The following is a 25,209-nucleotide window of genomic DNA, read 5'->3' on the forward strand; positions in this document are numbered from 1 at the left end:
GAGGTGAGAATTTTAAAGAACAGGAACAAAAAGACAAGGAAAGAACTGGTATACAGGTGTGATAGAAGCAAGAACGGTTGCAAGGTTGGAAAAGTATGGGGAGATACAGTGAATAGTTTTGGTATAAACTAGATTTAGCTATGTCCACTTTTCTCATCTCATGACTTCAATTTTTTTGGCTTATTCTTACTCCTTTTCTGTACTCTGTACAATGTCCCATACTTTGAAAAGGAAGCTCTACATGTAGAAAGCTGTCACCAGTGGTGGTTCCAATGGTGACAGGAACAGTTATGACTGAAGACGTATATTTATTTCCTGTTATAGTTGTAAGCTTTATAGCTTCATAAGAAGGGAAAGAGAGAGAGAGAGAAGAGTCACAGAAAAAACAGCATTGGTAGATGACAGAGTAGATGATTTTTCTATATTAACAAATCATATACAGTTTTGCTTTCTAAAGGAGTTGCAGAAGGATGTGCTTCACATAATTAGAGAAGGAGTAATTACTGTATTTGAGAATATTGCAACTTAGCCATTTGAAATATATTTTACTTTTTTGTGTAGCCATGGCATATGTCAGTTACTGAAAGTTTCATTTTGTGTTGTTGTGTTATTGCTACTACTCCTTTCTTAACTCCTGGAAACATGGCATTGTATGACAATAACCTTCAGATGCTAGCATTTTATTTTATTTTATTTTATTTTATTTTATTTTATTTTATTTTAACTGTAAATAACTAACTAAATAAATTTTGTCTAAAAGTGTTTACCTGAAATTATCCCATTAAGAATGGGTTTTCAAGACAATGTCTAAGACAATAAAACAACTAAATTCACGTTTATGATAAAAATCCACATTCGGTTTACCAAAGGAAAAGAAAAGACTAATTCACAGACACATACTTACATAATGTTATGCAATTAAACTATTAAAATTTAAGTCTATTTTTTTAACAATAGGGGAAAAGGGGGAAATTAAAAGGTTTCCTGGCAGTACAATGCTTGTTTAAATATAGAAAGAGAGACAAGTTCTTCAGACTATTCTATAGCTGACAGCAAAAGAATGTCTTTCTAGGATTATAGTATCAATTTTACTACTTGGGATACTTGCCATTTACTGGAAAAGGAATTTTTGAGCAAGAATTTATATAGGAAGCTTGCAGTTTTATTAAACATAAATCTTATCAGAAAAAACCAATACTGCAGAGTGTTTTTCCTTAATTTTGTGTCTTGTCTGTTTTAGTATCTTTCAAGACATATTCCCACCAATCTGATATTTAAGCATAGTGTTTTTTGATAGTATAAAATAATAAAAGTGAAAGTAACAGGTTTTTTCCCAGATTTGTAAAACTATGGGGGGGGGGGGGGGATGCAGATAGTGTCTTGATGTCACATGGCATGGACCAACCAATCGGTGCTGTGCAGAACTGGTTGCTGATAGAAACTTTCTACTCAGTGCAATCTTATAAGAAAAATGTTATGGCTGATCAGAAAAGTTTGGGCACACTGCCATAGAAGTTTCACCAAGCAAATGAGCAGTGAAAGGGTTTTATTTAAATGTCATGCTGCCTGCAAGATAATTATGTAGTTAATTAGAATTGGGTACCCTGTTTGGCCTCCTCAGATGAGATCCCATCTTCACCAAATGTGAACCATTATTATTCTTACCCTCAAAATAAAATTATGTGTTCATAATTATTCTTGAAGTTCTGAACATCTCTTTTACACATTGTTAATGAAAGCTAAAATAAGAAGGGCTATGTTTTAAAATCAAATATATATTCTAGTACATGGTACTTGACCACTTAATTTTAAATATGGAAGTGGCTGTAATGTAAGAAGCAGAAAATTCTAGATATCATTAATACTTCTGGATTGCTAGCAGCTCTATAAACTTGTTCCTTGGTATAAAGTATACTGCTTTGTTTAGTTTTGACCTATAAGCACTGGCCTCAGTTCACCCCCATTTTGTATTTGGTAAGCATTCTCCCAGATGAATGCTGAATAACTAAATTTGCTCTCTACTAAGTGACTGTGTACCATGAGGGAAATGGAAGCAAACATTTCACAAATTTACTTTTTAAAAATGTTTAATTGAAAGGTTTTCGTTATTATATGTTGCTTCCCTTATTAATTCATTGTTAAATTTATTTAATGCTACATTAAGATTTTATGAACTTTTTACATTCCAAATTGTATATTTTACATTGTAAACTACTTTGGGAGATCTGTAGTCTTGAAAAGTAGGTAAAGAATTAACTGCACCATTCTGTGTACAACTACCAAGACTATATTAAGTGGACACAGGAATACTGTCTAAGTAAAATTTTTTAAAAAAATCTTAAACCAACTTTTCTCTCAAGTACTGGTAAGAGAGTTAGAGGGAAATAGTTCCAAATTTCAGTGATTTTGGTTTTAATTTGACACAGGTAAATTCCTTGTTGTGGATTCCAAAGCCCTAGCAATCTGCTCCTTAAAATTCTAATCCCGCGGCTGACACCAACATCACTGCTAGTAATAAATAATGTATATAATTCAGGCAACTTTTAGAGGCACAATGGAGTGATCAGAGTGTTGTCACAGGGATTAGAAGAAATTTGCAGAACAGAGTCCTCCTTTGTACATGTTGGCATTTGTATGTGTTTTGTGGTGCAGCCCTTAAATTATAAATGAACAGGGGCTTTTTTAAACAGGCATTCACTGAAAATGATTGTGTCTCCTTTAGTACATCAATGGACAGCTTTTCTTTTAGGAATAAAATTGTCTAACAATTTAATATTTCTTATAGGCAGACAGTAGAACGTGTGAGTTTACAGAACCAACTCCAGGAACTTCTAGAAATTCAGAGGGCAGAGGGCAAATCACAGCCAATATCCTCAAGGTAACTAGCTTATAAAAGTGGGATTAAGTTTCTGAACTGAAATTACTCATAATTACTGCACAGAGAAGTCATGTTTTGGCTAAAATTTCAGTAATTTGGGTCATAAAGAATGTGACAGAAAATGTTATATGATGGAAATTCATATTGATTGCAAAACAGATAAAAGATTCTGATGTGTAGAATGCAAAACTAAGATTACTTTTTTTTTTGCTTCTACAGAAATCCATAATATAAAAAAGGAAAACTGTTTATTTATTATTTATTTTTCAAATTTATATATACCACTCATCTCACTAGACAAGCAACTCAGTAATTTCTCCAATATCATGTATCTATGGCATAAGTGAAGCTTTGAGAAGGTCCCAAACTGTTACATTATATCTAAATCCACAGAGATGCCCTATTTGTAATATAGACATTTCCTCTCCCTTGATTCACTCACTTACTTGTTCTCCATATATTCTAGCTTCAGTCTTTTATTTCTTCCTCCCATAATATACAGTCACCATCAACTTCCCTGGGTCATCCCAAACAATCTTTTCATTCTTCTATAATAATTCCCCAGCCTCCCCCTCAGTTGCTTGTTGTAGCTGTTCAGAGTCCAGAGTGCTAGTGTCCTTTGTCATTTCCATTTGAATTTCTTCCAGTCTCCCTTTAAACTTTTCTAAAAATTCTCTTGCTTTTTGGACTGAATTCAGTCTGAACCTCTGATGTTTAAAAGTGAAGATCACACCTTCCAATTTATCTCAACAAAATGATATCGTTTTCTGTTTAAGTTTGTCAATCAAAAAGAAATACTTTTTCTGTTTGTGCAGTATTCTAACTGATTTTAAGTACAATAACATCTGCATTGTTAATCTTTAACAATGCAGGTACTGGTACTAAAATGCTGCTGCAAAACTTGATCTCCGGTCTTCTTTCTGACAAGTGCACAAGAATATCCTTTGGTACATTTCTTAATTTTGCAAATTGCATATTGATTCTCTAAACTTTATCAATTTCTGCCTCCATATCATCTTCATCCCAGAAAGTTTGCTAAAGACTGAACAACCTTTTCTCTAGTGTCTTCTCCAGGATCCTCTGGAACTGCTCTAAGTCTCAGGCAGAATTCTTTTTCTCTCAATTCCAGTAACACCATATTGTCTACGTCCTTTTCCTTCTCTGTTTATTATTTCTGTTTAAATTTCTAAAATTTCTACTTTGTCATTAGTTTATTTAACTTTTCCTGTAAGGTGCCCTATAGATGATGATGATGATGATGATGATGATGATGATTCTTCTTCTTCTTCTTCTTCTTCTTCTTCTTCTTCTTCTTCTTCTTCTTCTTCTTCTTCTTCTTCTTCTTCTTCTTTCATCTCCTCATTCATCATTACAATTCTTTTTTCCATTCTCTCTTCAAATGCAGCTAGCTCACTTTTAACAGATTGGACAGATTCAGATATCTGTTTCCCCATCTCTTCAAACAATGTTTGTAATATTTCTGCAGTAATTCCCTCTTCTGTTGGTTGCTGTAACAAACCTCTCTTTCTTTTACCCTGCTTTGCAGCTTTTCTGGGAGTTGCCATTTTTTAATTATAATCTAAAAGTAAAAGTAAATCAATTACAAAACTGAAGGTAAAAGGCTGGCTTCTCTTTTTTTTCCCCCCTCATTCATTTTCTTTATACCCTTAAAGCTTTAGTCTATTCTGCCTTTCCATAGTTTTAATGACACAGTCTGTCTCATATTACACTTATCTTCTTATTTTGTAACTTACACCAATTATCTTTTCTGTTTGATGTCAAACAATCAACATTCCCAGAAAGGTCTGGTCTGTTTATTTAATTAATTCCATGTAATGCCAAAAACACTTTCAAAATCCCTACCTTTCAAATTAATTCTGTCCCCTGTAACTGTTAATAATTGCTTAGTCAAAATCTTGATTGAACTCTTTGTTGTTGTTTTGAAGTCTTTAAAAGTATTATTTTCCTCTTTATTTTACTTTCTGTAATTCGGAAGGAAGGCTGACTCACCAAGAAGTTTTCTTTGTCCCACTGTTTTCAAAGGCCTCTTTTCAGCTGTAAATTGATTATATCCCAAAATGATTAAGTGAGGATTGGTGATACTTAATGTCCTTTAAAAGGCTGCACAGCTGGTGTGAGCAAGCTTTTTTTCCCCCAGCTGCTCTACTCACGAGAAGACTGCAAGACTTCCATCCTGCAGTCTCCTCCTGAGGAGCAGCTGTCTGGGGTGCAGGTGGACAATCTCTCTTTCTCTCCTTTATCTGGAAAGACTTTCACCAGCCAGAAATCACCACTGACCAGCGTTCACTTTGCTGTGCCATCTGCACTACTCTGGAGACATCTAGTATGCCATAGAACCTCACTCAGAGGCCTTCTCCAACATAGGTGCCCTCCAGAGGTGTGAATGTCAACACTCTAGCCAGTTCTGTCCATTGCTAAGAATTCTGAGAGTTGGTCTGCACATCTGGAGGCACACAAGATGGAGAAGCTGCTTTAGGTCAGCTGTTAACCTCTTCATCTAAACTTCATCAGAATGTTCAGAGGCATTCTGATGAGTAATAATGGTAGTTGAGTGGAAATCAGCTATACTCCTCTACTCACATTAAATTTGAAAATAATGTAGAGAAGAATATATTATAGATAGCCTGTTTCTCTCCCCCAGTGTCTTCTCCAGTGTTAACATATGGGCTATCAGTTGAATTGTAAATTCTGAGGCATACACAATGTTGATTTTGCTGGTGGTGATATTAGCATTAGGGTTGATTATCACCATTATTATTCCCATGAAGTCAAAAACCATGGTGATTATAATACAGTATAATATTAGATTTTAACACACAAGCCTATTCTATCAACATCTAATGTAAATGATTAATAGAAAATATTTCTTTGGAGATTAGCAAAGAATGGAAATAACAGACCTAGCTTGCAAATAGACTTACATTCTTAACTGTAGCATAAAAGTGCAAGTCCATAATATATTCCAGGTGGATGAGGTCAAAAAAGAAGGCAATAGAATGCATGGGAGAGGGGGAGAAAATGTAATGGAAACATCCATATTGTGTCTATATAATTCTGAATGTGGTCTTCTGCACTAATTTTTTTATTTCTCCATTGAAGTTCACCATCATCACCCATTTCTGGCAAACCTCAGTGGAAACCATCTGATACAGATGATATGATTCCACCAAAAAGTAAAATGAACACCCATGATGGGATTCAGATTCTTGGCAGTGCAGGAACTCACCACCCTAATCGGCCCAAGATGAAAGAGGAGGATTCTGATAAAATCCTACGCCAGCTGCTGGGGAAAGAAATCTCTGAGAATGTCTGTATGCAGGAAAAGCTGTCCTTAGAATTTCAGGATGTTCAGGCTTCCAAGAATATAAAGAAGGTTCCACTGGAGAAAAAAGAACTGAAATTAGCAAGACTGAAGCATCTAATGCAGAGGTCCCTCAGTGAATCTGACACAGATTCAAATAATTCTGAAGACCAAAAGAACACACCTGTGAAAAGAACTGATAAGCCCAGGCCACGACCTATAGTGGAAAACACTGAAAGCACTGAGAATTTGCATCTCATGATTAAGAAACATGCTTTGGCATCAGGACGTCGATTTCCTTTTGGAATTAAAACCTCAAAAGCAATGGATGGTCACAGCCCTTCTCCCACTTCTGAAAGTAGTGACCCCGATACTGAATCTCACTATCAGATTGGAACTATGTCTCAAAGCCAGGTTGGGGGAGACCCCTGTCAATCCAATCCTGATACCATGATTGCTCCCAAAGTTGCCACAAGTCCCAAGAGTGCACTCAAATCTCCATCTTCAAAGCGCAGGACTGCTCAGAATTCAAAACTCAGAGTGACGTTTGAGGAGCCTGTGGTACAGTTAGAGCAAACAGAGATTGGTTTAAATGGGGAGAAGGACAAAGAGCTGAATAAAACTCTTCCACGGCCAATACCTAATGCTGAGACTGGGGACCAGCAGAAACGTCCATTTGGAACATTTCGATCCATAATGGAGACACTGAGTGGCAATCAGAACAATAATAATAATTATCAGTCTTCAAGTTTAATCAAGACCTCATCACCTTTTACCTCATTAGGAAGAAAAGCCACAGATAGCAAGGGAAATTCAGCAACTTCTACAAAAGGAAAAAATAAACCAGTGAGTTATTATAAAGGGTTGAGGGAATCTTTGTGCTTTCATCAATAACTTCTGCCAAAAATGGTGAATGCCCAAAATAATGATATATACATAACACCATTAAATTAATATCAGCTCATCATCACTGGGGAAACTTAGGAGAGGTAAATGATTATGTGGGAACATCTGGAAGGAGGCAAGAAAAAATTGGAAAGGGCGTAACCTAAAGATGTCTGACTGAGCTTTTTCAGAATGTGGATCATAATGCAAACTTTTGTATCTGAATGAAGGGATGACAGCAAAAGCCAGCTTGCATTCTCCTGTGCACAGAAGAAATATCAGAGTGTTCTGTCTTATATATAGGTCAGAGATAAAAGGAATATCTCACATCATTTTGGTATGAATTCAGACTAGGAATAGTTTTTTATGCAGATGGTTCTTAAAATCCAAACCCTTCAGCAAAAGATAAAATATTCTGTATTTTACATATCCAGAGAGAGAAATGATTGGATAAGAGTAATACATATTTTATTTGGAATACATTATAGAAATATTATTAGGGAAGCATATCCATGCAATGCTGCTAAACCAGAAATAGGAATACAGCCATATGAAGACATTCTAAACTATAAATATATGAATCACCAGGGGATCCAAGCATGGTGTTACATTCTGTTTCCCTTACCTAAATGCTGTGCTTGGCAGCTATTATTATGTGTTAAAACATTCATATGGACTGACTTGTTCCAACCATACAAATGCAAACCTTTCCCTGTTCAGCATTTATGCTGGCAAGGGAAAAAAAAAAAAGCCGAACTATGCAGCACACTGCCTCACTTGAAAAAGTCACCACCTATTATATAGAATTATTTAAATTAGTTTACTTCAGTTGGCTATAATGTATGAGCCATAAAGTAATTGAGACTGCATGTTGGAGATTACTGCATTGTTAAAAAAAGGGGGGGGGGGATATTGACTTACAAAGAAGTAGGTGATGGACAAGAATAGAGTAACTATACAACATTGGGTAATGCTGCAACCGAAGTGAGGCAGAAGGATCAGAATTAGGAATCCAAGGTTCAACCATTGTTTATAGGAATGATTACTACCAAGGAAAAAGGGCAAATTATGGCACTTGTGGAATATCTTATTTGCTTCTGGAGATCTGAAGAAAAGGGAAATGCTTCCAAATAGAATTTTGCCATAGAGATGAAAGATATGGAAGAGAGAAAAGAGTGGGAATAAAACAAATTTTATCTAGAGCAGAGGTGCCAATAGTATAGAGGTATAGTCAAATTGCCAGCCTCCTTTTCTGGACCCCAGACCCCCCTCCCCACTGGACATGGTAAAAACAAAAGTCTAGCCTGGTTTTGGGGGGGTGTTGATTTTAAGCAGCAAAACGGATGATGCCTCAGGCACCTTTTTCTCCACTTAAAAAAGCAGCGTTCCAAAATCTCAGGTCCATTTGGGGACTTGGCCCCATTCATTGGCATGCAGGTCAAACCCCAATAATGATTCAGATCAGCAGAAGTTGCATACTCCTGATCAAGAGCCTTGGAAGCCAGCTTTGATAAAATACCTGAGTGGATCGTATTTTACAGACCCATTCCAAGAAAATGCAAGGATTATATTCATATAAAGAATGTTTTTAAATAAAGACTAAGCTATGCTTTGGCAGAATATCAATGCATAGCTCATTTTGTTTTGAAAATATGAGCCTAAAGATGATTTCCTATAGTACAGTACTACAGTATTGAACTAAATTAACATTTATATGCATACAGTACATTCTATCTCCAAGTTGGTTCCAGTAATGAAGATATGTGTTAAAAGGAGACCTATAGCAAACTAAGAAATCAAAGTGTACTGAAAAGTGGGGCAGATGATATATTTGTCTATAGATTAGGATGTGTTGAAATTATATATAAGTAGTTGACAGTCTTTGATCCTAAGGCTGCATTAGGCATTCAAGCCCCTTTTGTGTTTATGTGGCCTATGATACTGCTTCCAATTATGATTGCTAAAAACTGATGTCATGGTTTCCTGCAATTTCAAGATAAGAAACATCCCTAAACCACAGTATAAACCCTAAACCAACATTTTCTATTTTTAAAAAACCCAAACTCCTCCCAAAAGTCAAGAGAAAAAAAGAGGAAAATCTCAGTTTGTCTGGATGTGATGTGGCTCTACCTATTTTGCATCACTGACTCCAGCCCTTCAGCCATTAAAAAGTTGCCCATCCTCTCTTATACAGAGATTTAGTAATAGGGAGAAAAATGACAATTTGTTGTGGGTAGAAAATGTATATTTACAAGAATGCTAAGAGAGCAAGACACATAAATTTTTTCTCCAGGATTTTTCTGGTGTTTTGATGACATTTTGCATCTGTTTATTTCCACCAGTCACCCCTATGGAATGTATGGATGAAGCATTCTCACTTTCTTTAAATACTTGCAACATTCACCTTCCTTCAGAAAGCATTATTTCAAAGCTACCTGGTTTCAGCTTTATTGGCAGATGTGAGCCAGTGCTAGATATCAGCACAATTTCCTTTTTACCTGATGACGTTATAGACACTATCCAAGGGGATTCAACCTTCTATCCGTATGCCACTAAGGCAGAAAATGCCTATTGGGTGCTAAAAGGACATTCTGATCACTAGAAGGCAATAGGAGCAGCCCTCTCCCTTGCATGCAGGAGACTAGATGGACACTGAAGATTCTGCATGCCAGCTCAGATACTAAATAGTAATATAGATGTTCAGGCTATTTGTTGATATGCTTACCTTGTATACTGTGCATGTAAGAAGCTTGCTGCATGGCCCTTCAACTGACAAATCCATTGCCCTTCCTTAGGCTCTTTGCTCCAGCTACATCAGTTTTTCCACTCGCATGCTGATTGAAGACCACCTCAGTAACAATGCATGGTATGTCCTGATGTAGAATGAAAACGTTGTTTTTCTATTACTTTTTATTATCCTCTCATTGCATCTACAGCTTATAATTGTTCACAGCTTAAACTAATGAAACAATTGGTGATAATTGTAAAAGAAAATATAATTTTGATCTGCTAAAAAGATATAAATAAATTCTTATAAGCTATTGCTAATATTCACAGCTGAACTAGCTTAATGGTTCCATGGCACAGTGTGCGTAAAAAACACTAGTACTCATAAATTCAAAAATGCCCTTTAGTTCAGTTTGGCATTGTGTAGCCTCTTGAATGGAAGTCAAACAGCAGATGAGGATAGAAATTAAATTTCCTCTTATGCATAGGCCAAGTCACTCCACTTATATTCAGAGAAAGAAAGTGTGCCTCATTCTCTATTTGCTGATGTCTTTCTAACTTGGCTCTGAACTCTGATTTACTGAATAATGTTCAGTAGGCCAAAATTAAAGTGTTTTTCTCTTTTCATAAATATAAATATACTTGGTTGGAACCAGACTTGCATTTCTGTGAATGAAATACTGCTTCTGTTTGGAGGGAGAACCAAGATCCAGGAGATGTTTTCTGCTGGTAAACACTTTTTGCCAAATGTCTCTTCTCCTTGCAGCCTTCAATCCTACCCCTCACACTGTTTTGGAAGATTTCTCAGTCCTCCAGAGTAGTAACTAAATAAATAGACTTATTGCTGTAACCACAGTTCATAACAATGTAGCATAGCATAAAATACAAGAAAGCAAAATAACAAGAAAATAAAAATAAAAATAATGCTAGATATAAGAAAGTTGGATCAAGATAAAACCAGGGCTACAATTAAGAACTTAAAAATGTCTTTCAATATTTAAATAATAACAAAGCAAAAGTAGCAACCTAACTACTATCAATTAAAAACATCTCCAAGAAGATAATTCAGTCATTCAAAGACCGAGCCCTTGAGTTCACCTACCACCATTAATTTGACCCTGATCAATGGGATAGTGGAGGACATGGTGTAATTTCCTCTGCTTGATCAGTACCCCAGGAGTAGAAATGCTGTTCAACAAGGTGTTTACAAAATCTCCCTTCAAGATATGCCATGGTCTGCAGGCAAAGACATGTAAAAGCCTTTCTCAGTGGGTCACTAGTAATATTAACCAGAAATTAGGAAAGGGTTCTGTGTTTTTTATAGGAATGGTACCAGGATGGAAATTTAGATGACTGTACTGCAATAACACATTTATTGGCATCCTTTTTAAGATGCCTATCTCTAATATTTTCTCTGTTCCAAGAGCTAAGTTCCCCCAGAGGTCCTCCAGAATAGATTTTCAAGGTTGCCATAAAATCACTGAAAATGCCCCCACAATCCCATTCCTCTTGTGGTATAGAATTCCACTGACTGCAGATCTAGATCTAACTCAAAATTGCAGCTTTTATTGGACACTTGTTTGGAGGAGAGATAAAATATATTTAAAGTTGCCCATAAGGTTTACACACCCATCAGTTTTATAGTTGTTCAGATTCTTGCATACGTAGATTTCTTAGCAGTTTGTCACCCAATGTAACAAAGAAGTAGGCAGTGATAAAACAAGAATGGTAATGAGATTAAAAATTAAATAATTTTAAGCAACAGATTTGGGGGGAAATGCCTTTATTGAAGCTTCTGAAATTCATTATAGCTTTTTTTCAGTTCCAAACAGCCACAGTTGCCTCTATTTGGATGGCAAATTTCATATACAACTTCAGGATGGATGGATGGATGGATGGATGGATGGATGGATGGATGGATGGATGGATGGACGGACGGACGGACAGACAGACAGACAGACAGACAGACAGATAGATAGATAGGAGAGAGACAGAAACTTATAATCATCATGCTTTTGCTGAATTGCATTTGTAATGTTAATTTATTGCCTTATAACCTACCTCTAGGGTACATGTTTAATATCTAAGAAGATGTTAACTTTTAGTAATTTCCAGAAAACCCAAGAGAAATACAAAAACTGTGGAAGTTTGAAGCTGCCATTTCACTCTCAGTATGTTTTTTTTAATGATATGTATAGCAGCAATTTTAAAATCTCAGTTGCCTCCAAAAAGTCCTGCTTGCTGTCTGTTCCTAACTGACTGTAGCTTGATCGTAGTAAAACAAATAACATTCCTAGTGTTATGTTAAAATTTAGTGCTTTTCTTTAAACAACACATAGTCTATTCCACTTGCTAAGTCCTTTTTTGTTTTAAAAGGTCTGTTTTTATTAATGATAGTACCAAATAAATACTTGCAATTATGTTACCCTTCTGTTGCTAATAAAATATTTGTTTCTCAGGGTTTAAGCATGTAGTGTATGTGCTACATTAAAGTGAGAATGTATTAATCTTATCTGTGATAAATAATTTATTCACATCACTAGTAGTTTTCTCATGAAAACTATTTTATTATTACTTTTGTACTTACTGCATAGTGAAGCTATGGGGACCAATATTCATTGTCTTCAAAGCTAGACTCTTCATTTTTCGTTCTTTTTTTCGTTAGACATATGCAGTCAGCTTACCAATATCCTTTCATTATCAGCAAGTAAGTATTAATTACTAGGAGGAAAGAACAAAGGCTACACATGGCTAGGATTTGTAGTGGGCACAATTATGAACTTTGAGCTTAGAGAAATGCCTCTGTGAACTACAGCATCTTCACTGAAGCTGTTGAGTCATTTTTACATTACTTCTCCCCCATCACCATTGAATACAGTAGCAATCTTTTAACATGTATGGGAATTTTCAACTTTAAAGGTGTAAATAAACAGATTATGCAAGGACACAGAGTACAGGATAAGGCTGTCACTGCTTTTCCCAATATACAATATGAAACAACTTTTTCATTTTCTCAGCTTTAACTCAGAGAGAAGCTTGTTCCATCACTTTAGAAGTTAATGTGAGCCATTGAGAGTCAAGTCTACTGGGCTTGGTTAGAATTTTCACAAACGATTTCCCTATAACTTGACAGGAAGCACTGAATATGTATTGGCTTAAATCCAGAACATGCTATTCCATAAATGAAAGGTAGCTTCTGTTTGCAGAAAGGACTTGGATCCAGTGAAGGCTCTTCCTGGAGAAAGGGAGGAAAATAATTTTCTACACTACAGTATGGGAGCCTTCAAAAGCTGCTCTGAAGGATGGGATACTATCCAGAATTTCATGGAAGCTGGCAATGGGAGGGTTGGCAAAAATCCAGTGATTGCGGTAGAGTATCCTGTGAACAAAACTAAATTCATAGGCAGTGTGAATTCAACATTCATTATCATAACTGTAATTGTTTTTCTAATAATAGGGTAAATCTTAAGGGGAAAAAAATCATAAAATATTTTTGTCCTTTTGTCTGCAATCAATAGAAATGTGACTACAGAAAAGTTTTTTCTTAGTTGCTATTATCACAAAAGTGCTTGCAAATATCCCAAAATGCGATATATGTGATTCTTGGAATTACAGCAAACAAAATATTTGCCAAATAGAAAACATTTGAGCAGGGATACCTTTTAATTGGACAAGTTTAGATCATTGTGAAAAGTCAGCTTAGAAATGCCACAATTTGTCTTAAATTTAGAATAGGCAATAACCATGGTAAGTATGCAGTACTTTTCTTGCTCATTTGCTTCCAATAGAGCAAACTACCCCTTGAACATGTAGTATGAAACCAGGCTAAATAAACCTGAGTTTATTTAGCTGCAATCTTTGGATTTTGGTTTCTCAAATTCCCAATTTGGTGTCTACATACAAAATATTTTATATATAATCAACACACACAAAAACATAGTTTTACCTAAAAAGGTCTGAAATGGTACGGTTCATCATTAAAACACATGCTTTGCTTGCATGAAGTTCCAGAAAGGACTGTAAAAGTCTTGAAATTAGTGCTGACATTATGGACTAGAAAGAACAAGATGACCTACCTTAAAATACAACTTTTTTCATAAACATTGGTGAACAACAATGGAATGGACTGGGCTATTTGGTGTGAGCCTTCAAAGTAGTCAGTTAAAAATGGTTGTAATGGGTTTTATCTTACAATTGTACTACAAGTATCTTATTTGCAGGGAGGAGTAATCATTTTATGTATGCACCCACAGCTTATAATAGCTGTAAGGTTCTAAGCAGCTAACCCTCAAGTCCTTCTTTAAAATGGCATCAAAATCACAGGATATGGAGTAAAAGGGTTAAACCATGGTTTTGTGTGATGGTTCTGACAAAAATCACACACCACAGCTCTTATTTATCCCAAGAACTGATGTGTTACCTTGCTGCATTTCTTGCATTAGTCCCATAAAAAAATAGCATGGCCATCAGTGACTAAATGTTTTTATGTAGAAATACTAGGGGCATTTCATAATTAAGTTTTTGTTTCCATATGGAAATGATCTCCACACTCAAAAATTTGAAGCTTCATGAGGTCTTTAGGATCTGGTTGCCTATGAATTTGATGCAGTTGTATGGAGGCTCAAAACTGGTAGACGAACAGAAAGATTTTAACTTCACTTGAATACTAGTGACTGGGAACTTATTATTAAAAGTTGCAGTGAATCAAAGAGCACATCATCATGTTATTTCTTTTGTTTTTTATAGGTGGAGGAAAGGCAAGTGCATGTAGGTAGCACATGTAGAAGCCAAAGTTATTACATGGTTACTGCACGTATATGTGTATACTTGCTAAACTCATGATTTTGATTATTTGTGGGGCTTAAACATTTATTTATTTAATGTATATCTTGCCTTTATTTTGTACTACTCAAGGGTGGTATAGGTAATGTTCCCTCCTATTTTCCCCACAACAGCAATTTTGAAAGTGGGTTGGGCTAAGAGAGAATGATTGGCCCAAAGTCACCCAGATGGCTTCCGTGCCTAGGGAAGGACCAGAACACACAGTCTCCCAGTTTCTAGTCCAGCACCTTACTCACCACATCAGACTATAGACACTAGTAACTGAGTACATAATCAAGCTATCAGTTGAAAGGTAGAGAAGTATTTCATAGATGAGATAACTGACAAGCATTGTTTAGATTGGGTTCTGAGAACAAAGCAACTGCCATGTGCAAGCATTAGAACCAAAATTCAAGTATCCATTCTATTAATCCACAGTGCAGTTAGCAAAACTATGATTTAAAAAAAATACAAGCAAACTGCTTGTGGCAACTTTTTATCATACCAACGTATTCATATTTAATTAGAGAATATGGAGAATGAAGTGGAAGGTGACAAGTATGTTAGAGATTTTATGCTGCTGCTGCTCTTTAAGATTGTTCCTTTCTACTATCAATGTGGAAATGAGTATGTGTTGAAAGTTATCTACTGTGAAAGAGCTGACCTAACCAGTTTTCTGTCCAAATTGCAAACCATAGAAATACAGTGTGCTGTGTGAAGTTACTGAATATTTTCAGAATATATCATGGAAGAGATTTTAATTTTCTTTACCTGCCTATTCTCCTAGTTTCTCTATAAATGCAAATTCAGTTCTTAATTAATGGCTATGTATACAATGCAAAACCAGTTTTGCAAATATATTTATAGTATATAGTTTTTAAAATTATGATTGCATTTGAATAATATAATTTAATTCTCTATGCATTATGATATGGGGATAAACAGCATATTTTTACAATTAGTGTCTATTTAGGCAGAATAAAATTATTATGAAAAAGTCTGCTTATTATTTGCATACTTCTTAATATCCATATGCATAATAAAAGAACCTCTCATATTCAAATTTAGTCCAGCAATGAAAGATCTATTAGCTCTACATAGTTTATCATTTTGCATATTATGATATAGAAAAAGGAATTTATATAATTTAAATAATTGTTTTAATATGTTGTAAGCTGCCCAGAGTCCCCCATTGGGGGGAGATGGACGGGGATAAGTTTAATAAATAAATAAATAAAAATAAATAAATAAATAAATTTAACTGGAATTTTAGGTTATTCTTCATTTCCCAATTGTAGATTTTTATTCCAGGCTGCTTTAGTGGAAATAAGTCAGTTTTTATAAAAGTTGGATTCTCCCGCAAGGTAATTGCCAAATGAGTACATATACAGTATGCTATATTGTTTCTGACAGCAAGATGGATGGATGGATGGATGGATGGATGGATGGATGGGTGGGTGGGTGGGTGGATGGGTGGATGGATGGATGGATGGATGGATGGAGATCAGAATACTAATAATCTTCTCTGTGGTATTTGCTAGCTGTAAGATTAAAATTTATCTACATGTTTGATGGTCCACCAGACTTCTGTACCAATTTAAGACCAATGCTACTTTTGGATTATAATTAACTACAGGTTATCTGATCATAAATAACTGTTTCTTCTTTTTTTTCCCCTTGCCAGGCATAACAGTTACAGTAGAAAACCTCAGAGCTTTTACAGCAAAAACTCTTTTGAAGAACCAGAGCTGCAAGAATTGTTCCTTTGACTTACATTTCATTGGATCTCATAGTCTTCCTCCAAACATGGCCTGAAATCTTCCCTCTTGGAACTCACCCATATGAGATACAAATTTCACCAGCAGAATAACAAATTCTTAGGATGCCTTAAATTTGTAGCCATTAGACAATATACAAAAATTAATCATGTATATGTCTATGTCACTTTTTTGTAAAGTGTTCTGTTTAAGGCAGGGATGAAAAAAGCCATGGTTTGGAAACCCAGTGATGCAAGAATCCTTCCAAATAATCATCTGACCTCCATTTTTTACATTATCTGTTGCATGGATATAATGTAACATGTCCTGTATCTCTCTTTTTCAAAACTTATTTGTGTCTGTTAAAAAAAGAAAGGAGGGGGAAAGAAAGGCTCGGTAAATGTAGATCATCACTGAGCCCAAGGCAATGACTCCCCCTGCCCCTTTGCTCCCCTATATTTTGTCATTCTTTCTGAATGTTTGTATAAAAGAAAATAAACCAGTGTTAACCAAAACACAGTGCATACATAATCAAATGTGTATTCGGCTTCATTTCTTTTTATGATCTTAGTGATCCAATTCATTTGAAAAACTTTGTATCATTTTTTTTAAATAATCACAGCAGGCAGACTATGCTTAGTATGTTTTGATATTAAAGTTTTGGCCACTACTACCTCTGATCATCATCTTCATCATCATCAAAAAGTATATGAATTAGAAGCACTTGTTCTACTCATGTTTAGAAAGCTGTTTGTGAAGTAGATACAGAGTTTGTAAAGTAAGACAGCAGCTTTTTGAATAAGTGAGAGACCGGCTGGGTTCACCCAGCAAAACCACAAAGGAGAAGAGTCATTTTAACTCAGCCTGTGCTTGTGGGAATACAATCTATCTGAGTAGATTATACCCTCTATTCCAAAGTCAAATGAACCTGTGCTCCAGTGTTCATGCAGCACATACCTGAGAATATTAAGAAAGCAAGGCAAGCAGAGGTAAGCTTGAAGTTGCATTACAACCTCTAAATACAAGTTTGGGTGGATTTCATAAGCAAGCCATTCAATTTAAAAGTAATAACCTGTATAGAAAGCCTTTTGTATGTCTGTGTGTGTATGATTTCAAGTCAGTCTTGACTCCTGGTAACTGCCTGGACAAGTCCATGCAGTTTTATTCTGGACCATTTTGGAAGTGGTTTGCCATTGCCTCCTTCCTAGGGCTTAGAGAGAGTGACTGGTCCAAGGCCACCCAGCTGGTTTTGTGCCCGAGGTGGAACTAGAACTCAGAGTCCCCCAGTTTCTAGCCTGGTGCCTTAACCACTACACCAAACTGGCTCTTCTTAAAACTAGCTGACTTAAAAGCATTTGCATTACTTTCCTACCCAAATGAGGAAGTGATGCCATAGTAAGGATGTGCTCATGCACTTACCATGCCATATTCAATCCCTGAGTTCTTTATAAGACTAGGAAAAATGTTACTATCATTCAATATAAACACTGAGTTTGATGAAATAATGGCCTCAGTTCACATATCATTCTAATTCAGGGTTCCCAACCTGGGGTGCCCGCACCTCCAAGGGGTGCAAGATGAAATTTCAGGGAGTGCAACAATTTTATGCACTGAATTAAAAACTTATTTTTTTAAGTTCAATTTGCTCACCCGCATTAGGAATTAAGACTTCTTCATCTTCAAATGTGATATTACTTTTGTAGGGGGTGCAAACATTAATCAAACTTTTCCTAGGGGTGTGGGGCATGGTTACAACAAACTGTAGTTTATTCAATAAACCACAACTGGCTAAATTATCACTTAAATGAAGCTGTAAATTATTGAATGCAGTATTGTTTCTATAACTACAATGGCTCATTCACATACTGTAACATATTCAGCCAAAACAAAAACTAGATAATCCATAACTCAAGGATTGGTTGGATTCAGACATGGCACTAAACTGTGATTTTCTAACTAGTTGTACTGCTGGGTATCTTTACTGATAAATTATACTTTCTAATAATAAAAAGTAGAGTTTCTATTTACACTAGACCACTGTGTATAGATGATCATGGATCAAATCATTAGGAAAATAACCAGGCTTTAAGTGATTTATTTAACATGAAAAAGTGGTTGATATGGCACTGATCCTCATGCACTATCATGTATAACATTAAAGCAACTTAGTGAATTAAAAGGTGTAAGAAATGAAGGTGGCCCCATTGTGGAGTTTACTATAGACCACACATGCAAAGGATGTTAGCAAAGGTTTTCCATATCAAGAGCAATAATGGTAACGGAAGACTTTAATTACCTTGAGAATGCTGGAAAGCTAATTCAGAGCTTTCTGAAGAGGTTCAACAGATTTCTGACCTCATTTGATAACAACTGCATTTTTCAGGAGGTTGAAAAAAAAAGGAACAAGGAACAATAATTGCAGTTGTCCAAAATACATATAATATAAAAGTATTCAAGTACCAGTTCATGGCTGGGGGAAAAAGAGAGAGGACTGCCACAATGCCCTTTTTAAAATGTTTTTTATCTTTTTTGTTTGTTTTGCCTTTTCTAAAAACTTTTAGAAAAATCTTTTTATAACCAACATTTATGTATGTAAATGTATTATTTTCCTTTCTCTTTCTCTTTGTTTTTGTCTTTTTTTTTTTTGCATATTTTTTAATTGAGATGTTGGAAAAAACCCAAAACCTTCAATAGAACTTAGATTGCATCTTTTCCAACAACAAATAATATTTCTAATTTACTGGACTACATTGCATATAGAAATAGTTACGTTGTTGGAGATGCAATGAAATGAATGCTTCATTTAAACACATGTGTCTACAGTGTCCAATAATTGTTCCATTTGGGAAAGAACTCAATTTTGAGATTCAATATTTTCAGACATTCATTTTTTTGAAGTTTATTCCTGTCACATGAAAGTTGACATCTGAACAAAGAAAGTGTGTTTCAGTACCTTACTTAACAGCTAAAAGACATTGTTCAGCATTGGAAAAATAAATGTATGACCCCAACTATCTAGCAGATTACAAAACTGATGCTAGCATCAACTTATGAACCAATAACTTGTCAAAATAGATTAGCTATATGGCTTCCAATCATTGAAATGTTTACTGTACAACTTTTATGCAAGTATGTGTGTCTGTGAATATATGCCCTGTATATTTTTGTTTCTTTGCTTTACTTGTTTTTCTTTCTTTCTTTATAATTATACACATTCTTTTTCTTTGTTTTTTGCATTCAGTTAATAAAAAGGTTTATTGGGGAAAAAAGGGGGGGTCAACTATTCAGGAGCTAACTCTGATGAACAGAGGAGTTGATCTGTGGACTGCAACTGTTGGGCTCCATGGGGGAAAGTACCATATCATATTGAGGTTTAAAATAAGCAGGGCAGGAAAAGTTTGGAAAGTCAGTCACGTATCTTACATTTCAGGAAGGTTTCATGCATTCAGGTGAAAGGCACTATACTGTGGCTCAAAATCCTGAAGGATAAACCAGCTCAAGAAGATTGGGGGAGCATGAAAAACAAGTTACTGAAAGCCTAGGTGTAAATATTCCTAATAAGAAGAAAAATGGGAAAAGCTTTAAGAGGCCTATAAAGATTAACAGTGAGCTCATCGACAAACTGAGAAGCGAAAAGGAGGTCCTGTATATGAAAATACACTCATAACAAAGGAGGAATACAAACCGGTATCTCAGGCTTGTAGAAATGCAGTTCAGGCTAGACCTCAGAAAGACATGAGGCTGGCAAAGCATCCCAAATGTAATAAGAGATTTGGGAGATACATTGGCAGTAAAAAAGGGTTAAGAAGGCTATCCGTCTTTTGCAGAGGGAAGTGATCAGGGGTAATAGGGTGAAGACAGAACTTCTCAACACATTATTTGTGCCTTTTGTCTCTGCATACTCTCTAACGTGTTTGGAAAAAGGTAGAGCACATTTCAAGATCAATACAGGTATAATAAGGACCCACTCTATTAACTCAAATGAATTTACTTCTCTTGGGCCAGATGACTTACTGACCAGGGTGTTAAACGTAGCAGAAACATTCATAACCACCCACCATAATCACTGAAAACTCCCAGAGAAATGCTGACCAGCCAGAAGACTGGAAAGGAATAAATATAATCCCAATATTCAAAAGAATGAATGGAGGAGGAGAAGAACCCCAGAAATTATAGACCAGTTAACACTTCATCAGGCCAGGTATAACTTGTAAGCATGTGGGGGAAAACATACTCTCATTCCTAGCAGCCACCATGCATTTATTTGTCAAGAAGTCACATCAGACGAATCTTTTCTCTATTTATGACTAGACTGCTACATGAAGAGAATGCTGTGGGTATAGTGTGCCCTGACCTCAATCTAGGACTTGCCAGAGTTTCTGATAATGTTCTTGTGTACAAGGTGGATCAATGTGGGCTAGAGGATGCTGCAATACAGTGGACTTGCAACTGGCTAAGCAACCACACACAAAGGATGCTTATTAAAGTCCATCTTTGGAGAATGCAGTGGTGTGAATGGATGTAGCACCTATCTGCAACTACTTAAGCTAGACACACCCTTCCCTAGGAACTTGGAGTTAAGCTCTGCAGCTGCCACCCCAGTCCTGGGTAAAGATGAATTTAGTCTAAGGACTTGCTATGTGCACATCCCTGCCTGCTCAAAAGCATATTTAACAAGTGATCCACTGAACTGGTGCTCGTGTTATTTGCTATTTGGATGATGTAACATCAGCATGAAGTGCCCATTTGGGGAACTACAGAAAGGGTTACATTATTCAGTAGAGTCTTGTGGTATTGCAAGGGCGTACTGTCATGAACCTTCATGCATGATTGTCTAGGTCAGTGCAGTCAGTGGAATAAGCTGCAGCCCAGAAATGCCGATCTGAGAATCAGTGGCCTCTAGTTAGTTTTGAAGGTGCTGAAAGACTCTTGGTTCTTTACACATGAACAGATTGAAATGGCTTCTTCTCTATAAATGTCAATACTTATAACATTAATAACACTAATTTCAAATGTATTTAATTAACAAGGTAGAACTAGCAAGCATAGTATATCTTCTAGAATCCATTCTAACACTTGTATCAGCAGTGGCCATTGTTTTTTTTAATGCAGTTACTCTACAGGTGTTCATTCTTGTTTTATTTTATTTTTTTCCTTATTTCTTAATTTTTTCCTCCTTTATTTTTTGTTCTGTAGGTTGTTTAATATAAGGTTCTCTCTCTCTCTCTCTCCACTTATAGCTTTCCCCTTATACCATAGGCTAGGTTTATGTTTTTAATTGTAATGTTTTTGAAGTTCAAATAAATAAATAGTAGCATCTATAGGAGGGGTCTGTATTTTCTTCTGTGTAAGGAAATAACTTATTGCTTCTTTAGGGGATGTGTACAGCGGGAAGCACAAGGTGGCTGCATACATTCTGTTCTGGGTCAGGTGACCTGGAGGAAGCATGCTTAGAATGGAACAGTCAGCAATATTCTGAGCCACTACCCACCTGCCTCTCCAGCAGGGATACTGGAATGCTTTTCTGTGGCACTCCCAGCCTAATCCCATTTTCAAACTTGATTTTAGTTTTCTCAAATTCTGCCTCCACACCAAATTTCATCTGCTAAGTTTTTGGAGCATTATCATGGTGTTGAAGAGAGTCCTGAGCCCCTTTATGTAATTTTTCCCAACATTCTGTTGGCTTGAAAAGAATAAAAATAAAGAATCAATCAATAAATATTTAAATAATAAATAATAAGAATATATAAAGAAAGAAATGCTTAAATAATAAATAATAAAATAAATAAAATAAAAAGAATAAAAGAATAAAAATAAACAGGGAGCAAATGCCACACTCACTTGCACTGATGATGTTACCTAGTTGGGTAATGAAACGTCTGCAATCAAACAACCAAGCTCAGAGAGCACCGAGGACTCCACAGTTCAACCCTGAGCTACATGTATTCCCTTCTATTGGAATAAAAATACTTATTTATTTTTATAAGTGTACTTTGTCCAATAGTATAATCTCCAAACATAAAGCTGCTGAATCATTAACTAAAATGTTAATTTATCATGAACTATATGAACATTAATAGTGTGCCATCCTTTTGAGGGCTGAAAAGTCCCAAAGTCAGTGCAAAGTTGGTTTTCTTTAGAGCAATGTTTTTCAAACTTGGCAACGTTAAGATGTGTAGACTTCAACTTGCAGAATTCCCCAGCCAGCACTTTAATTGAGAAATATAGCAGCAGCATAGAGCAAAGTATGGCAAAAGTAGAGGTCTAAAGCAAGCAGCAGACTTTTTCTCCACCAACTGTAAAGCAAGCCTATATTCAGTTTCCAGCTAACTTCTGCAAGAAAACTCAAAGCCAATTTAAGACAAAAATTCTCTCAAGTCACGCTTGATTCCTGATGACTTCATCAATGCAGTCATGTAATTTCTTTGAAGGAAATTATATAGAAGTACCTTGCATTTGTCACTGCAACTGGCAGCTTCTAACTGACCTTGGCTGATTTTGAAAAAAGCTAAACAGGGTTGTAGCTGGTTAATACCTAAATGGGAAGCAACTAGGAAAGTCCAGGATTGTAGGTTAGACTGGGAAGTTGGAAGACATTCCAGGAGAAGACAGTAACAGATCACTGATTCATTGACGTTTTTTGCATGTTCCTATTGTCAGCTGGAAGAAGCATTGGCTGGCTCATGGTGTTCTCAACAGCTTGCAGTAGGCAGAAGTGAAGATGATTGTGGGTTGGCGTCAAATTGCTTTTGTGGGATTGGGAATGAAAATAGTGGTGGTTTGGAAGTGATCTTAGACTCCTTAAAAGAGTTCCACAATCACAAGAAAAGAAACAATCAAGCAAATTCTAGTATAATGTTATCCAATGCTCTAACTGCAGATCAAATCTACAAATGTCATCATCAGACTGCAACACTACATTTGCCCACTTCTACCTACATCAGTGTTGTCCAAACCTGGCCACTTTAAGATGAGTGGACTTCAACTCCCAGAATTCCCCAGCCAGCCATGCTGGCTGGGGAATTCTGGGAGTTGAAGTCCACTCATCTTAAAGTGGCCAAGTTTGGACAACACTGACCTACATCAATGTGTCTTGAACTAGCTTTTCCCATTAATGAAAGGTCAACAGCTAAAGCTCAACTAGTCTCAAAACTGGCAAACCCCAAAACCACAAGGAGATGAGAGAGCAGAGTGAAGTGAAGCCTTAGTCCACGAGCCCCCATTCCTCTCTCCAAGAAAGCTGGGAATGGGTGGTCTTTCAAAGAATCCAGCATTGAGCTTCTGCCCTGATATAGCAGAAAAACTGATGCAACTTCAGTTGAAATGAATATCTAATAATTGTCCCAAGCCAACATGGAAAAGATAAGACACAAACATGTGCACGCACACACACATATACCATAGCAGACTGATGTCCCTATAAAGAATCATCATTTTTTCCTCTCCAGTTCCAGCTCTTTTCGGTAATGAGAGGTTTAGAAAAACCTCTATTCTGGCAGAATATTTATAGGCCCCAAACTGGATATGCTTAACATATGTGGAATCTGTTCTGAGCAGTTTTCCAGATTAGAACCAGGCTACAGCTGACATGAGCAAAGCAGATGGAGGGAGGGGGGACTGCTGATCAACCCACTTCTGTTGGGAAGCTTCAGTGCTGTCTTCTGAGCTTGTCCAATTATTATTTTATTGGGCAACAAATGGGAATTTGTTATGTTATGTGGAATCCAAATGTCTTTCAAACCGTCAATGTTATCTGTTGCAACAAAATCACATTTTCTAAACTGAAATACATTACTGCTGGAAAATTTTGCTAAAATCTGCAACTCAATTGCACCAATTTATGGGTGGGGAGTTATAAAAAAATATAATCTTACTTCTCACACTATTGTTTCACTTCTACAAATGATTAAATATATAGGGATAAAGGTTGAACCCCAACAAGATTATAGCTTTGCAATATACAAACACAAACATTGTGGCTGGGCCTACACATCACATAAAAACTATAACATACTTTGTTCACAATGTATTATATGCTATGTATCCAGCCACTGTAGTTTCTAAGTCATGGCTTAGCACAATATATGAGCATTCCTAATAGTTCATGTTAACAAGTCATGAATGAAATTATAGCTTGGTGTGATGAAAGAACCAAGTAAAAAGATATGCAAGTAGTCCCTGGGTTAAGAATGCCCGATTTACAGATGACCCATAGTTAAGAATGGAGCTTACTGTAGCAAAATTTGAGTTAAATACACAATAATTTGAGTTAAATACACAATGGTTCAAGTTAATTACATAATACTACTTATACAGTATTATACAATAACACTGTTCCAGCTTACATACAAATTTGACTTAAGGACAGACCTTGGGAACAGAACTCATTCTTAAACTGGGGACTACTTGTATAAGCAGACTACTCTTATCCAGCTGTCTCACATACTGTTCAACCATATCCTTGTTGTCCCCACAACTGCCAGTTGGAGGGCCAGTTGGACTTAAAGGAGAAAAATCCTAAAACAGTGATCACCAATTCTATTTCTGCATTAGATTCTCAGATATAGGATCATCTACAGGGAGGAGGTGGGAGATCAAAGAAGTCAACATAGCAGTCATGACCAAATAAAAAAAGGGCCGTGGCTTTGATTATGCAGTCACAGCTGCCATCTTGACTTTCTTGACATCTCCTTCCCCCTAGCAGACACCTCTGTTCAGCTAGACCAACTCTGGTACAAGATACCTCACTAACTCCAGTCAACCTACAAATCTAATTCAATCTTTATATGTGAATTCAGACAGGTAAACTCACCAGACTG

The 25,209-nt window shown here is 36.1% G+C and overlaps 1 protein-coding gene across 4 annotated transcripts in view; it reads left to right on the forward strand.

The window, feature by feature from the left end:
* The window catches only part of SNCAIP (synuclein alpha interacting protein), a 158,835-nt gene extending 141,883 nt beyond the window's left edge, over positions 1-16,952 (forward strand). For 2 of the 4 annotated variants that reach the window (XM_025166070.2, XM_088130241.1), the window contains 4 exons: positions 2,786-2,878; positions 5,999-7,046; positions 9,881-9,951; positions 16,318-16,952. In XM_025166070.2, the coding sequence (XP_025021838.2) occupies positions 2,786-2,878; positions 5,999-7,046; positions 9,881-9,951; positions 16,318-16,402 (1,297 nt within the window). In that variant the 3' untranslated portion in view covers positions 16,403-16,952. The remainder of the gene's footprint in view (positions 1-2,785; positions 2,879-5,998; positions 7,047-9,880; positions 9,952-16,317) is intronic. The other 2 variants (XM_088130242.1, XM_025166077.2) reach the window with 2 other exon arrangements.
* Positions 16,953-25,209: the final 8,257 nt, after the last annotated feature.

Source organism: Python bivittatus, unplaced genomic scaffold, assembly GCF_059951505.1.
Source record: "Python bivittatus isolate LINGU-HERP-01145 unplaced genomic scaffold, Pbiv_v1 ctg000850_np1212, whole genome shotgun sequence".
Classification (NCBI taxonomy): Eukaryota; Metazoa; Chordata; class Lepidosauria; order Squamata; family Pythonidae; genus Python; species Python bivittatus.